Source organism: Electrophorus electricus, chromosome 10, assembly GCF_013358815.1.
Source record: "Electrophorus electricus isolate fEleEle1 chromosome 10, fEleEle1.pri, whole genome shotgun sequence".
Taxonomy (NCBI): Eukaryota; Metazoa; Chordata; class Actinopteri; order Gymnotiformes; family Gymnotidae; genus Electrophorus; species Electrophorus electricus.
In genome coordinates, this window is record NC_049544.1 from 7,704,231 (window position 1) to 7,720,115 (window position 15,885).

Consider the following 15,885-nt stretch of genomic DNA (forward strand, 5'->3'; position numbering starts at 1 on the left):
TGGGCTTGCACAGCTGGGGATGGAAAAGGCTGACCTCTCTGGTTCTGCTTTTTCTTTCTGGTTTGTCAAACTACTCATACACACACCCCTATTTGTCTCTCTCTTTTTCATTCTTTTTCTCTCCAACTGCAGCTGCACACTTCAGTCCCCCACAGTATTATGGTGTTAATAAAGGGACAGGAGGCTCAAAGGGAGTGGCGTGTGGCACACAAAGAGCACGCCACCGCTGCTGCAGTCTTCAGCCCTCATTAACTTTTGTCTCATTGCAACAGTCATGTCCTCTTATTATCCATCTGTCTTTCTCTGCTCTCTCTCTCTCCCCATCTTCCCAACTCTCTCTTGCTCTTTGTCTCTCTCACACTCTCTCCCTTGCTTTCTCAGTCTCTCTCTCTTTGGGCTGCTTATATTTTTCACTGCACTCACTGGCAGCTCTTAAGAGACCGTCTGCCTCAGAAACACCACTCTGGTTCTGCATCCTAATGAATCCAGCAACCAGAATCAGGAGAAATCCCAAGCTCTGGCCCTCAGTCCCAAAGCCAGTCAATTTTACAGAACATCATCCCCATGAGACTATGGAAAGAGGGGATTTTTATAGACACTTGTCTCTTTAGACCTAGATGCATCTTTCAGACTATAATAAGGACAGAATGGTTTCAGATAGTTAGAAATGGATGTGGATGTTTTGGTCTTGTTTGGATTTATAGTCATGGGCATTTAGATCATAACATATACATGTATGTTTTGTTGGCCCCCATGAGAACAAATACTTTTTACACATATAGCTTTTTTATTTAAAAATTATTTAAAAATACATTTATATATATTTCCTTTCAGACACTGAGGATAAGGTTTAGCTTGGGTTTAAGAGTAGACATGGAAGTATCTAGCTACATAGAAGTATCTGTATAGATGGAAATGTGTGTGTGCGCACATGTGAATGTGTGTGCGTGCCTATTTATGTGTGTGTAGTTACTGTATTCTCGCCTTGTTTACGTCGCTCAGTCACCACTAATGAGTGATGAGCTTTCCCAGCGTGTGAGTCGAGCGGGTAATTCAGTGGGGTGCCATGTTCCCCAACGCAGGAGAGGAGCTTCATTAACGAGGAGACCTGTATAATCAAACAATTAGTGCACCATCTGAGACCAGTGCATTCCACTCATTAGTGAAGACTTGTCCTCAACCGACAGGCCTCCTCCTCTTCCTCACTCCTCGCTCGTGATGCTGCCTGGTGACCTTGTCTCCCCCTATGAGGTCAGCTAGCCACAGAGCACCAAGCACCCCTGCTAAAAAACACACATTGCATTCTCTACACAGGGTGACTCAAACATAGAGTGTGTTTGGAGATGTACAGCTGGGTTTCTAACAGTAGCATTAGCCCAGACCTCACCCACTGGACATTGCTGTAATGCTCTAAAATGGGACAATCCTGTAAGAGACAGAAAAAACAGCAGGAACTCTTTTACTGTTTACTTTGCACTGCATGGAAAAGGAGCAATGAGTGTGTACAAGGTGATACTGTGGAATATATCAAGTTAATTGAGAACAAGTAAATATTAAGAATTTTTCAAGCCACATTATGCTACTACAACAACCCATTCAAATGGTTCAAAATGTAGGCCTATTTCTTGTCATCAAGTGCAGTCAGCATATCCTCTCACACTTACTGAAACATAAACAATAGCTGAGTAATGAGGGCAGTTGAAAGATTAAATTTTGTTACACAGCCTACAATAGTGACTTTTTGTATTAGCAATGAACCCCCCCCCCCCCCCCCATCTATTGAATAATACATGGAATTGGGAAGATTTGATGTTTCTGTAATCATAATGGATTACATTTCATAAAGCATACAAGCCATCTCATTATTTTCAGAATACAGATGAACCCTGGATGTTGCCACAACACATATTACCTCATCCAGAATAAGGATCTGGTTATATGAAGAAATTTCGAAGTTTATGAATAATACATGACTCTCAGCTGTCTAAGCATATTAGGAATGGCCCTGAATAGCTGATGAGATTTACATGGTGCAAATAAAGCACTGGGTTACTGAAGGGGCCATATTAGACTTAATCTAACTAGAGTGCATGCAAAAATAAATTTATAAATATCTGCACATTGAAATAAATAAATAATCAGATTGTGTTGACAGATGTATGCTTTAGTGTGCATATATATGTCATGCAAACAGAAGACGACTTGGTGTTCCGTCTGTGGAATGTTGTTTTGTATTGTCAGGCATCAGTGTGCTGATCCTTATTAGTGACTTATTTCTATACATGCATCCTAGATTTTTATGTGTGTTTCAGAAAGGTTGCTCATGCAGGAATACAAGAAGTATTAGGCTGATGATTAGGGTTAGGCTTAAGTTTAGGCTCAGGGTTGGGGGTGTGTTGCTTAAAGAACTGCATTAGTCAGTATTTTTTAAAGGCAGTATAGGAAATGGCCTTCTCTTTGTTTTATAGTACAGGGTGCTGCGAGAACAGAATCCCTCTGTGTATCTCTGTATGGAGAGACTTTCAGGTGAATCAGCATAAATTAGCACTGATGGCACCTTCCTAATAAAGCACAGCCGCACAGCTGATCCATGTGGAGTGGGAGGAGACTGTAAAAATCCACAAGGACACCCAGTTAGGGTCCTTGGGTAATTAGCAAAATGCAAGCAGTTAGCTCTCTCTCTCTCTTTCTCTCTCTTTCACACACACACACACTCACACACACACACACACACGCGCGCACACACACACACACACATACACACACACACACACACTCACAGAGGCACTGTCCTGCTGTACAACTGTGTTTTGTTCAGACAGACCTGCACTCTTAGAAATAAAGAAAGGTGCCAACTGGAACCAAAAGGGTTCTTTGGAACAATGCCAATGCCATAGAAGAACCTTGCAGTTCCCCGAAGAACCTTGCAGTGAATGGTTCTTTAAAGAATCATTTTCGGTTTCATAAAGATCTCTTAACAAGGTTCCCTTAATGGCTCTTCAGAGCAACTACATGAGTACCCAGACTAAACTACTGAGACTACAGGAGTAACCAGACTATACAATGAGCAAATCCCAAACATTTTGTTTATTATTACTCTGGGACTTTAACACAGTCACCCATTGTTAAATGCAATAAATGTAAAGAAAATCAAGCATCACTTTCAAAGTTGTTTGTGAGTTGATTTGCAGTGGAAAAGAATGAGGAAAAGGTTAGTGTAGTTTCCTACAATAAGTGTTCGCCTCCTTTTTTCACTGTAGATATAATACATCTCCCTCCCTGGCTTCCTCGCACCTCTTATGCTGCGCTCTCATTGGATGAAGCTCGACGCCGCGGTCACTGTATTTGAACAATTCACACTGTGATCGAGAGCCGTTTTTCGAGGCTCGAGCAATCGCAGATCTATTATCCGAGGCTTTATCGACCTCCAAAACCTGTCGGCGATCATGTAGTAAAATCGTGTAGTGTGAACTGTTACACATACCTTACGGTTAATTATAGCTACATCAGTTAGGTTAGCTAGGTTAGTTAATGACGCCAGAAGTCTCATTGTGTACAAAAATTAACTCTAAATTATTTCCAGAACGTCGCAATCAAAACATAGTTAACTAGCTACCTTTTGTGTTTTTGCCATAGTCTCAGTGTTAGCTTGCCAGCTAAACCAATAATCTAAAATATTTATATTTGTTTATTAGCTAGCTAGTTATTTTAGCAGTGCAATCACAAATTAGTTGCTATACTTTTGATGGGAGTAATGATATCTACAAAGACAGCTGTCCAGTGAGGACTGCCGGTCTGCTATTGCATGTGGCTCTAAAAATCGCTACAGAATTCATTGATGATTTTAAAATATATATTATTTAGTATGACATTTAATCAGCATCACTGACTTTTGATATCACAGACTACTAGGAGGAGGTGTCTGCACCCTGAGCTTGCCATTTGGTTTAGCTACAGCATGAACCCATTAAATAGCACAGTAAGAGATTGGAGGAGTGAGTCTCATTTCTCATTATGGCTACCAGCAGCTCTAGGGACCTTTTATTTCCTCTAGCTAAAGATGAGCGAGATAGAGAAAGAAAGATAGAGAATTAGATACATAGAGAGATAGACAGACAGGTAGATGGATAGATTGAGAGCAAGAGAAAAAGAAACTGGGCTGCTGTAAACCCTGGAGACTGCACCAGTTCTTCTGACTTGAGATATGGCCCCCTTGATAACACTAGCCTACCATAGAAACTGTCGCCATGCCACAGTGCCAAGCCACCCGCTGTCGTTTTGTATGAGAGAGAACAGAACACCTGGCACCTCTGCAACCTCTTTACCTGCTCAAATAAAGAGAGGATTAGACCACAAGCCACCCAGCTGTCTGTATGTTTACCCTGTGTAACTGGCAAATTCATCTGGAATACCGGAGCTGCTATTGCATAAACAATCAGTGGAATGTACTTGGTTCAAGAACAGTAATTTGCTTTAGCAGTAAGCCAATCTGGGGTATGAAACTGAATTTAAATGTTGTGGACTCTGAGACTGATCACTTCTCAGATGTTAAATTTGAATACTGCCATGGTGTTTCTGTCATGCATTAAGTCTATAATAAGTCCAGCTAGAATAAATATCTTTTCTTAAACCAGATGCCTAAAAAATTCTGATTCATAATTCAGAAATCATAATAAACAATTCATATGGAGAAACTGCTTTTTTGTATGTTCTTCTATCAGATCTGTTTATACCAATCATGAGATGTTGGTGCATTTGTAGAATAAATCTAGACTGAAGGTAATGTGAAAATGGAATGTAACAAATGATACTGAAATTTTAAGTAAATTCAAAATAAGCAGCTAGTCTAATTGTACCTTGATATTTCTAGAATCTGGTAACTTATTTGGTAAATTATGTAATAACAAGTCTAATTGGTCAATATAAGATTGAAGATATGCATACAGTTTACCTGTTTAAAGTTAGATAATATACAATTGATATATACAGTGACATGCAATGACAGGATGCAGGGTCTTAGTTTTGTAAATTGCATTTGCAAGCATCATTATTTTTTGCTCACCTCTGTTAATGTTTTCACATTTCTGTTTTACTCAGTGGTCTCAAACATGGAGTACCTTATTGTCTAAACTAGCTTACTTGAATAATGCTGAAGAGTCCACTAAAGGTCCCAGCCGTGACAACCTTTGGGGAAAGATGTTGTTATCGCTGATGGTCATATCACGGGAATCCCAAACACCCCCAGCCGTATTTCTAACAGGCTGACCATCTGGTCATTAATCCCTTAGTCAATGAAAAAAAAAAAAAAAAACTACTTGTTTAAAGTGACCCCTCAACTGGAACAAATTAACATGGGAAATAGATAGCAAGTTAATCAGCCTGATCTGCCCATGGAATGGTGACAGGGAATGATTTTGCCAACTTGATCTCACAATTGGAAATCCACAAGAATTTATCCAACTCATAAGGAGGGGTTAAAGTAAGGACCAGTGTTGATTTTCATGTTGATGTGATACCTTTTGCTGTTTTTGGTAAAATCACAGTCAATTTTACAAATCAATATCAATTGGATATGGACCAATATAACTGAATTTAATTTCAGGCACTTTCTAAATATTTATCATATTTATTGTTTATAAAAGCAGTGACAGGTTGCCATTTTTAATATGAAATATTACTACGAGAATGAAGGATCTCTAAATCCTATTAACAGTTACCTATGCCTCAGTGATGCTGTTTTGTATTAACATTTATCTGGAGACCTGAAGACTTAGATTCCGCTTTCATTAAGAAGGATCTGTTTCCTAACTCAATATTCACAACACATGAACAGGCGAGCTCATGTATCATTGCAGGCTGCAGAATGGCATTTCCCTGACAGCAAACCCCTCAGGCAATCTCTGCATTCATAGGGAATATAGGTTCTGATCTAATTTCAGAATTCCACATCAGCAATAAATTGTTCATTCTTACAGCAGCTGCTCTTAGATTAATATATTTAACTCATGTATCCCTATACTTTAAAATATGTGCTTTAAAAAGAAAGGAAGAAATATAGCAAAAAAAAAAACAAAACAAAACAAAACAAAACCTTAAATCCCATTTGGTAGAAATAAAGTAAATGATGCCAGTTTCCATGTTCAGTTTGCATAAGCCATAATGTATCCAGTCAGTGTACCAGTGCCAAGGGTGAATGTGCCAAGAAACCTGTAGCTTGAGCCCTGCCATGGTGCTCTGGCATTTAGCGTGACATATTGCCCATGTGATCATGGCACCTCGGGGTCGTGTTTGTCCTCCATGGCTGGCATCCCATCCCAGCTGCCTCAGTTCCAGAACCCTTGCTCTCCTCTCTAATCACTCATTCTCTAGGGATGGATGGATGAATGGAGAGGGGTGGAGGAGAAGCATCTGAATGAGAGGGGAAACCCTGGCATGGGTTGGAGAGCTCATTTCTGTAATTCATCTCCCTGTCTCCCAGGAATCACAAGCTGGCACAAACGGTATAAAGACCATTGCTCCAATCCCCTTTCGTTCATCATTTTTCTCTCATTAGTTCTTTCCATTTAAAATTTTTTTCTCATTTTTATTTTGTAGCACCATATGACAAATGACCATAAATATTATGTGAATATGTGAATATAAAGGGTATATTTTGCACACCTTAGTTTCTAGTCAGTAATATCGCCTACATATGTTGCACCCTGGATATGGATCATCGCCTCTAAATTCAGGAAATGATGGGATTATTTTCGTCAAGCAAATGTTTGTATTAATGTAGAATTCATTGCTATGAAAAAAATAAATCTCTGCCAATCGGTTCCCGAATACAGAAATTATTGTGAAACTCACCATGGCTGAAATCAAGGCTATGCTTGCATAGCGGAATAAAAGGGACAGAACATGGAATGGGTGCTTGTGTAAAACAGGGTTAAATCAGAGAACACTGAGCTGAAGCACTCAGAGAAAGTCCCAGCGGACAACATAGAGCTTCCCTTAAAGTGTAAATGCAACTGCTCAAAAACCATGCTTGGGAATAAAAAAGATAACTTCAGCCTGTAAGAATTTACTATTATATTATTTTTTAAATTGATCTTATTCCTTAAGTAGTGTCCTTGCATTTGATTAAAGTCATACAAAGTAATTAAGTTTTTTTTTCATTAAAACAGATGTAAATGATATCTCTCACATTTGCCATACCCAAATACATCTCCAATATTCTTGTTTTGCCAGACTATGGCTGATATGAGCTTTTTGCTAATATGGAAGAACATTGTACAGAGCTGTTGATCAGAATCCATAGTAACATTGTATATAACTGTCAAAAACAAATAAATGTAAAAAAAATAAATAAATACATTTTTCACCTAAAAATGATTCTTAGGTTACCTGCTTTTTTATCTTGTTGGATGTCAATAAAATGTCACATTACTTCACCTGCTGCTAGACCTATGTTTATCATTTCTAAGCCTGCCATACTTGAGAGCTTCAGAGCTCTTTGTTTATGATTGTGTCTGTAGCTGGCATTGTGCACTAATAGCTGCTTTAAATAGCACCAATTAGCCAGAAGCCTGAGATGTTCAATCACTCAGGGGCTATTAGCCTGTAATCAGGTGGTGTCCAAGATCACGCATGTTTTTATTCTTCCACTCTCATAGTCTCCACCATTCCATCCTCACAATCCATTCCTCTGTGGGGATGGGAGTGATTAGGTGGAATATATGGTTCCGCTTTAAAGTGCTTGGCTGAGAAGCTAAAGGCTGGTTCAGGATGGGCTTGTCTCATTAGCCATATGCAGCTGTTAATGCAAATGAGAATCAACTGTCAAAATGAGTATGTTTTCATGTACTGGCCAACTATTCTGTCATCTATTTCACATTATTTTTTTCTTTTGATAGTCATTATTTATTTAAGACAAATGATGTGCATTGTCTCAGTGCTTAAAAATGCAGTATCACATTTGAAGCAGTTAAACTACTGGATGGTACAAACATGCTCTCTATTTCTTTTTAACATGCAATACATACTTTATTATAATCTGCAGTAAACATGCTCTGTTTGATAATAAAGAATACATAACTACTGCATGCATATTTAATTATCATGACCTGATCTGTTCTGTTACACTACACACACATGGATGTACACAGACACACACCTGTTCAAACAGTCATGGACTTTACAGCAGTAAACCTGGACTGCTTGGTACAAACAGCGATGGCTTAAGCCTCTTTCCAAGCTGCAGCTCCCTGTTTGACTGCTGCTCTGGCGCGATTGACCAACAAGGCTCAGAAGCCTATTCTTATCATACAGGATGTGAGCATTTCCCACAATCCTGCTCTTCAGTATACACAGCCACTAGAGTGGGAGTGCAAAGCCGTCAGGTGTGCCAGCCTCAAACAAAGAGACAGGCCCATAAAGGCATCTACAGCTAGACTGGCCCGAGTTCACAATATATAAAACCTATTTTACACAGCCTAAACCTGTTCAGTCACATAATATTAGATGGGAATAGTAATTTTGGGAAACTGGAGAAGCATAAGACAAATTTTATTCTTGAATACCAATAGTAGTGATACATATAGATGTTATATCAAGCTGTATCACAAAATTAACATGCCTGGGAATTTATCTTACATCTGTGAAACTACATGATACTCTTTAGTGTAAATTTGAGTAAATGAAGAGTACTTATGTAAACTAATGGAAGGACATGAAGACCTCAGTAACCAATTAAGTTAGACTTAAATGACCCATCATGTAAGGCTGGCAGGATGATTAAAAGTAGAGTGGCACAATAAGAAAACAGTGCTGCTGCATTGTGATTCTGGTAGCAGAAACATACAGTTGCTTATCATTTTATTGTGTTGCTGACTACCTAGTTCTACCCAGGCTGATCAGTTCAGTTAAGTTCTTCATAGAAATATTTTAGAAAAGGTATTTAATCATATTTATTGTTAAATGTACTGAAAGTGCATGTGAGGATCTATAGAAATTATGTTCAAATAAAAATTAGCAGCATAGTGTTCAATTCTCTTGATCCCTTAATAAAATAATTGTTAAAAGAGATGTATTTTTATTGTACGTTTTGTATATAATTTTGTTTATTTTATGTATTAAGATCTTGATTTAACTATTGCATGATCAGAAGAATCAGTCCTCCGCAACAATATTCAGCTCCAGAATAGATTATTCCATTAGGGGGCATAGTTGAGAGAAAGATGACACACAAACCAACCAGCTGACCTGAAGACAATGCAGTACATCAATGATTCAGTTTTCCCAGAAGCTTACTGAATTCTCTAAGGGTTAATGTACTAGGTATTCATAACATTACAGTGCCTATTAGTAAAATGCAATGAATATTGTGTATTTATTAGTTTAAATATTCACTGCAAACAGTAAATTCATTTGCATATACTTAATGTACCTTAAAATAAAAAAGGCTCAGTGTAAGGTATATATTTCTATAGCATGTGCAAGATATTGTAGGCCATACATTTAATGCTTGTGCATCTTTCTCATTCCCATTTAGATAAATATTTTTCTTATAATTTAGAACTAGTAAGTTAAATTCGTTGGGACTGAAAACAAAGTATTACAGTATTGCAGTACTGAAATACTTTATAGGAAACATATTTATTTAAAGAAATAAAGACTTATATCAAGATCCCAACCTGTGCCTTGCAGAATAGCTCCCCGAACAAGTTTAAACGATTTGCTTTAGAATGGTGAATTTGCACTGAGGATACCAAATCCAGTGCCACAATAATGAATAATTAACAATGAATTTTCTTTTCTTTTGTTTTTCTTAATAGAAGTGCAGGATGTCAGTGTGAAATTTGATGAACCCTAATGACAGCTGTGAAAGAGAGGATAGATGCAAATGGCTCCCCAAACAGTCCTCATAGTTTTCCCAATCACTACTGTTTAAATCATTTTACAATTCTCTCATTTTCTGCAAATAAAGAGGAGAAGAAATGTGTTCCCATATATTTAAAACGTAACTAGTAAAAATGCATAGATGCATAGACACATAAGATCAATATCAAATGCATTCTAAAGGAATACCTTGAAATACTGTCAATATTTAAAGTATTATGAAACAGCAGATCTTATACATGCAGTATTTTTGTTTTGCTTAGATATTTTACACTACACACTGATTTTAATCATGCATTCACAGTAGTTTTCGGTAACCTACCTTTCTTTCTGAAAATATTACATTAATATATAAAAGCTAAACTGTAAAATACATACATACATACATTATTTTACATTATTCACATGTGAACAGGTTAGAGGAAATCATAACCATCTTTATGACGTGAGAACTTTATTAGCAGAACAATCATGTATTTATTCACTACACTTATGCGAAAGCACAATATTTACAAAACAAAACTTTTCAATAAAAAATATCTTATAATTACAATAGTTTGAGCATATAGATATTTTTCCCACATACATTTATAGAACATCCTATTTTTTCTTTATATACAGTATTATTTGTCAACACATATTTTCCTTCTTTACAATATTAAACAATTGAATTTCAGAGAAATCCCTGTTGAACACAAATCATCTATTTTTAACAATAGATGTCAGAATGTTTTAACTTTCATTGTTATTTGTAAAGCTTTACAGTCTGACATTTCTTAGTAAAAATTAGACAGCTTTTATCCTGGTGTGACTTTAGGGACAATCAAGTGACAAATCATACTATCAGGAGGGAGGAAGGGAAGGAGGGAGAGATAAAAATAAACAGAGAGAGAGATTGTTTGTCCAAATTATTCAGCCTTTCAGCAAACTGAACTGAGAAGAATGATGGCTGACTCAGCCATCACTGACAGTTAACACTGAAATGTTTAGATGTTATGGTTTAGTAGCCATTAGTTCAGTACTGCTTTGCAATCCCACGTTGGGCCTGGTGTGCTTTGGATTCCCTGCCGAAGCTTGGCTTTGGATGGGCTCTCTGCACACCTGTGAGAGGCAAATGAATAGAGGGGCTGTGTGAACCGGGTGCTGCAGACTGACTGGTGCCACCGACAAATCAGAGGGCATGCTTGAGCAACAATCAAATCAACATTCACACATACACATACAATAAGTGTATCACACAGTGAGTGACAGAAAAAGCGTGAGAGAGACAGAAAGCCTGAATGAGACATAGAGACCTGCAGGCACACTTCACCTCAGAGCCTGTGCTTTGACCCTCTCTTATAACTGCAAAGTAAATCTATGTCCGAGTACTGTCAGTGTTCCTGTCCCTGACTCCCAGTGCAGACACTGCACCAAACCATATACTGTACACATTGACAGAAATGATAATATATACAACCAATCAATTCATTTTACATGTACCATTATTGTGCTACGGGCTGTTACCCATCAGCAACCTACCACGTTCCCTGATAGCAAGAAATATTATTGTTATTTTTGTAATAACAATTGCAGCAATAGCATTGCAGCTTCACTGCTTGTAAGGTTACTGCCACAAGTTAAGACTGGTTTCTAATGTAAGGCTGGCCCAAGGCAGAACCATCGTAAGAGGAAGCTGAGCTACGGTCACACCTGGGCCTACTGATGTACAAAGATGCTTTGGCAAAATAATTAGAAAATATCAGGTTTGAAAAATAAATGTTTCAAAGCCAACACTTAGGTTCTCTTGAGAAAATAATCTGATACCTTTTATAAAGTATGCTTAGTTTCAACGGATCACAAATAATCACAAATATTTTCAAGCAATTTTCCAGTGCACTTACTATTTTTAAACTGTAATTATGTGAGTTAAAATTAATTTTAGCATTACTTATCACCATCAATGGTTAAAAATATTTGTAAATGTACTCACCAATCCGGTACACTTTACGACTCAGCGGCACAAAATCGAATCTTCTTGCTTATTGACAACTGACGACCTCTGAAAACAAAGTGAACAGGTGCATTCATACTACGCTCTTACACACAGAACGGCGCAGATCAGGGGAGGTAGCGAATTGCTTCGTGAGTGTCTGAACGAACTATTTTAACCTTAAAAAAACATGAACAATGAAACAGCTTTTAGGCTGCGGAGCACGCGGTACATTTTAAACAATATAAAAGAAAAAAACATAGGCCGCTAACAGACATCGTGATGTGGTATACTGCAAGTGCAAAAAAAACAGCGCTTCCTAAAGCCTAAACGCATATTAATGTTCACGTAATGTTACCATACTACTATTACGCTGAATATGTTCCCAGTGAGTACTTTCAATAACAACAGGGAAAAAAACCCCCACTCCCCAAGACCATTGTCTCACGGCCAAGAAAATGTCTCAAGTCCTGCTTACCGGATCCGTGTTGAGAACAGACAGCGGTGTCCGGGTAGAGGCTGGTGGACATATCCCGTGTTGTTGTTTCAAGAGAACTGGCTGCGTTTCCAAAGCGAGCTGAAGGTCCAGGATATAGTCAATGACATGCTGGAGAATCTCCACTTTGCTGACTTTCTTATTTTGCGGAATGGTAGGTACCAGCCGCTTCAGGCGACTGTAGCAGTCGTTCATGTCGTACTGCAGACAGAAAAGATCTTCCTCTTCCATTTTGCATCGGGCGATGCTCACGCTGTGCTCTGATAAATAACGCAAGGAGAATTCGTTGCAGCTGGAGGAATCCTTCTGGGAGCGAACCGGAGTAGTAGCCTTCATCTTCTAATTAAACTCAAGCGCCGTTTAAATCGGGGAGAAGAGTCTCTTTGTCACTTTGTACTATTTTAACAGGAAGGGTTTTGATGAGGAAAAATAATATTTAGTTTATAATAATAGAAAAGACGGCTGTTCTATTCTGCTGACATCCTCCTGCTCCATCCACTCAACCGCACAATGTCGTGGAGCAAATGAGTTGACGCTGTACATTTATAGAAGAAAGGGGAGGCGCACCCGCCACAGCTTGACAGCTCTGGGCGAGAAACTGGTCAATCACAAACCTCCCGATGCCTGTGATGGAGCACCACGACCTATAACAAGGCGTGTCTTTAAACTGTGGTGGGTTTCTATCAGATGGGGGCTGGTTGTAAATATGTGTGTATATGGTGTATGGTGTGGGTGTGGTGTGTTAATGTATGTTGGGGGGAAGTATTTGTTTATGCCCACATACTGGATGGCGTCATGATTAAAAAGTGACAGCACACACAAAAAGTAAATAACTGCTGATTTAGGAAGATCCAAATTTCTGTAGACTTCATTTAAATGCTGTATGTCTGTACAGAGTGTAATCATAGTCTTTGCTGGCCCTAAAGCCTATGCACTCAGGTTTTCAGTTACTACCTTCATCGTTTATATTGTGTATTTATTGTTACATTAAAATTTAATCAGAAGTAAGGCTGAAATAAAGCAGTATTAATTAATTCATCATTCACTTCCAGTTCAGGGTTGTGGTGGGAGGGAGCGCATCCTAGCAGCACAAGGCACATAGCGGGAACCAAGCCCAGACAGGGCTATTGCAGTCTATTGCAGAGCACACGCACACACATGCATTCATTTAACCAGGCCAATTTAGAGACACCAATTGACCTAATACATACGTCTTTGGAACATGGGAGGAATCAGCTGCAGCTCAACTGGAAATCAAACCAGAAATCGAATGTACTCTGTATAGTATTTTAAAATAATATCATGCTAATTTCAGCTCAACTGGAAATCAAAGCAGAAATCGAATGTACTCTGTATAGTATTTTAAAATAATATCATGCTAATTTCATATACACAGTAAAAAAAAGTGTAAATGTTAAAAAGTGTTAATTACTATACTTTCACTAACCATATTTGTACTTCCTTTTCAGAACAGTTAATCCAACAGTAAGCAATTGTGACCATAAATTATGCTTCTAAATCATCAGCATGTTACAGCCAGATACATACATATATAAATACATTTTTTGTTTAGTAATTTCCAGTATCTAAAGGTATCCATGGATTGTTGGAACACTAAATGATAAATCCTTCAATTATTTGCAGTTACAGGAGTCACGGAGCAGTTTGCACTTATCATGCTCCTATGCAAAGTCAAGCTAACGAAATTCCTCTACACTGCGCTGCAGGGGATTCTGCACTGGCAGTCTTCCCACAGAAGAGGGTCCGGTGCTGACCCTGTGATGTCACTCTTTCACACAGGGCTCCACTGAATTGCATTACATCATATGTAATTCATTCTATACATATTCTTTAAGTTTCTTTGGCATGTAATGACTCAGTAAAGCAAACAAAGATAGATGTTTTGTGTGTTAACTAATCTATAAAGTTTCTTAGGAAAATGTTTCATGCTTTATGCAAGTGAGCTGACCAAACAGCCTCCAGCAATGCAGGTGCAAGGAATTTGCAAATAACGCTATTAGTCATGTTCTGGTCATGTTCTGAAAGGGGGATACGACTATAGTGCTGGCATCCTCCTACAATAAAAACCACTTACTGAGCATAAACCCCACAATTATCACATTACCCCCCGCCCAAAAAAATATCCCACCCAAAAATATACTTACAAGATGCTATTCTTGTTAAGTCAGAACTTAGTTTAACCTAAAATTCTTCATTTCAAGAACTTTGAACTGAATTATATTTTGTGATCTACAGTACAGTATAAATAATTACAGTTCTGTTTGATGTAACTCTGTAAAATTGAAAACACCTTAAAGTCACAGCCTTAATACATGCAGCATAACCATCAATTAAATTCATTCATTAATCTGTCATGCTTCAGTTTGAATGTTTACTATTACACATCATACAGTTAGTGTTTTGCCTAACATGTTAAATTTGTCAAAACTTGACTTGATATTTATTTGTTCACTGCAATGTACACATACAGGAAAATACCATGTGAAACCTTTTGGTACTGGTAAAATTATATTTTTATACTCCTTGAGGGCATGTTCCTGAACACTATGAATTAAGAATGTATCTGTCTGGTTCAAGTATCAGGTTGTAGTACCAGTGCTGACACTGTGGGAATCAGTGGAGTGTCCAGTGACCTGTAGAGATCTCATTCAAAGACAGATCTTCAAAAGACTTGAGTGGATGAATCTTTGATGGTGACCTTTCCTGGAATTCTCCACTCCTCCCCCACTTCTCTCTCTCTCTCTCTTTCTCTCTCTCTATCTTTCTCTATCTCTAGTTCTGTTCTGCATGTATCTGAATCTAGATGCACTGTGGCCTCTTTGTTCTCATATGGTTTACCTCATTGTGAGGTAATCTTATCAAACATACCCTTTCATCTTTAACAGTGCCCTCTGAATGCCCTCTGAAGATGAACAGAATGTTTGTATATAAAACCAAAGTATTTACCTGAAGTACAACTGTACAATTCATTATACTCTAACTCTACTAAAATATATGTACATTAGTAATGAGCAAGAGAATGATGGTAATCATTTGACGCACTGAAAAAATGACAGAAAAAATCAGTTGACCTGTTGTGTTGAGGCCCATGTCTCTAGTTACCCATGTACAACATAATTAACTGGAGCATTTTAGCACCATGTGTGCGCATGCTAGGGGAGCTTTCACATCTGTAGTATCTGACAACTTCCCTTTTCCAGATGCTTAGCATGAGACACAAGCATGCAAGTTTTTCACTGTGCATTATGGCCCACTCTTGTACCCCAAACTATGAATATGAAAAGCTCCAGAATGTCTGATCTACAGCAGCAGTGGGCTTTAAAATAATCATGTGACTGAGAAATAAATTGCTATCATAGCAAAGGGTGTCTTAGTCTTCTTAGTCTTTCTTGGTGACATAGTTTGGTCTGTGTACAAAAACAGAACAACAGTTGTCCTCTCCCATTTACAAATGTGGTTTAGTGTTTTAAGACAAGCATCTGCAGAAGCACACACATACAAAGTTATATACACATAC

General features: G+C 38.0%; 1 protein-coding gene across 1 annotated transcript; it reads right to left on the bottom strand.

Annotated features, from left to right (window-relative positions):
• Positions 1–10,316: 10,316 nt before the first annotated feature.
• id4 (inhibitor of DNA binding 4) lies at positions 10,317–12,878 on the bottom strand. The gene is made up of 3 exons (XM_027029187.1): positions 12,330–12,878; positions 11,852–11,920; positions 10,317–10,980 (listed from the first exon to the last, which is right to left on the bottom strand). The coding sequence occupies exons 1-2, from the start codon at positions 12,681–12,683 to the stop codon at positions 11,873–11,875; spliced, it is 402 nt and encodes a 133-aa protein (XP_026884988.1). The 5' UTR covers positions 12,684–12,878; the 3' UTR covers positions 10,317–10,980; positions 11,852–11,872.
• Positions 12,879–15,885: the final 3,007 nt, after the last annotated feature.

Excerpts from the sequence above, each read along its gene's own strand:
- id4 (XM_027029187.1), bottom strand. The coding sequence starts at position 12,683 with ATGAAGGCTACTACTCCGGTTCGCTCCCAGAAGGATTCCTCCAGCTGC. Across the intron at positions 11,921-12,329 it reads CTGTTCTCAACACGGATCCG|AGGTCGTCAGTTGTCAATAA; the intron begins GTAAGCAGGACT and ends CTTTGTTTTCAG.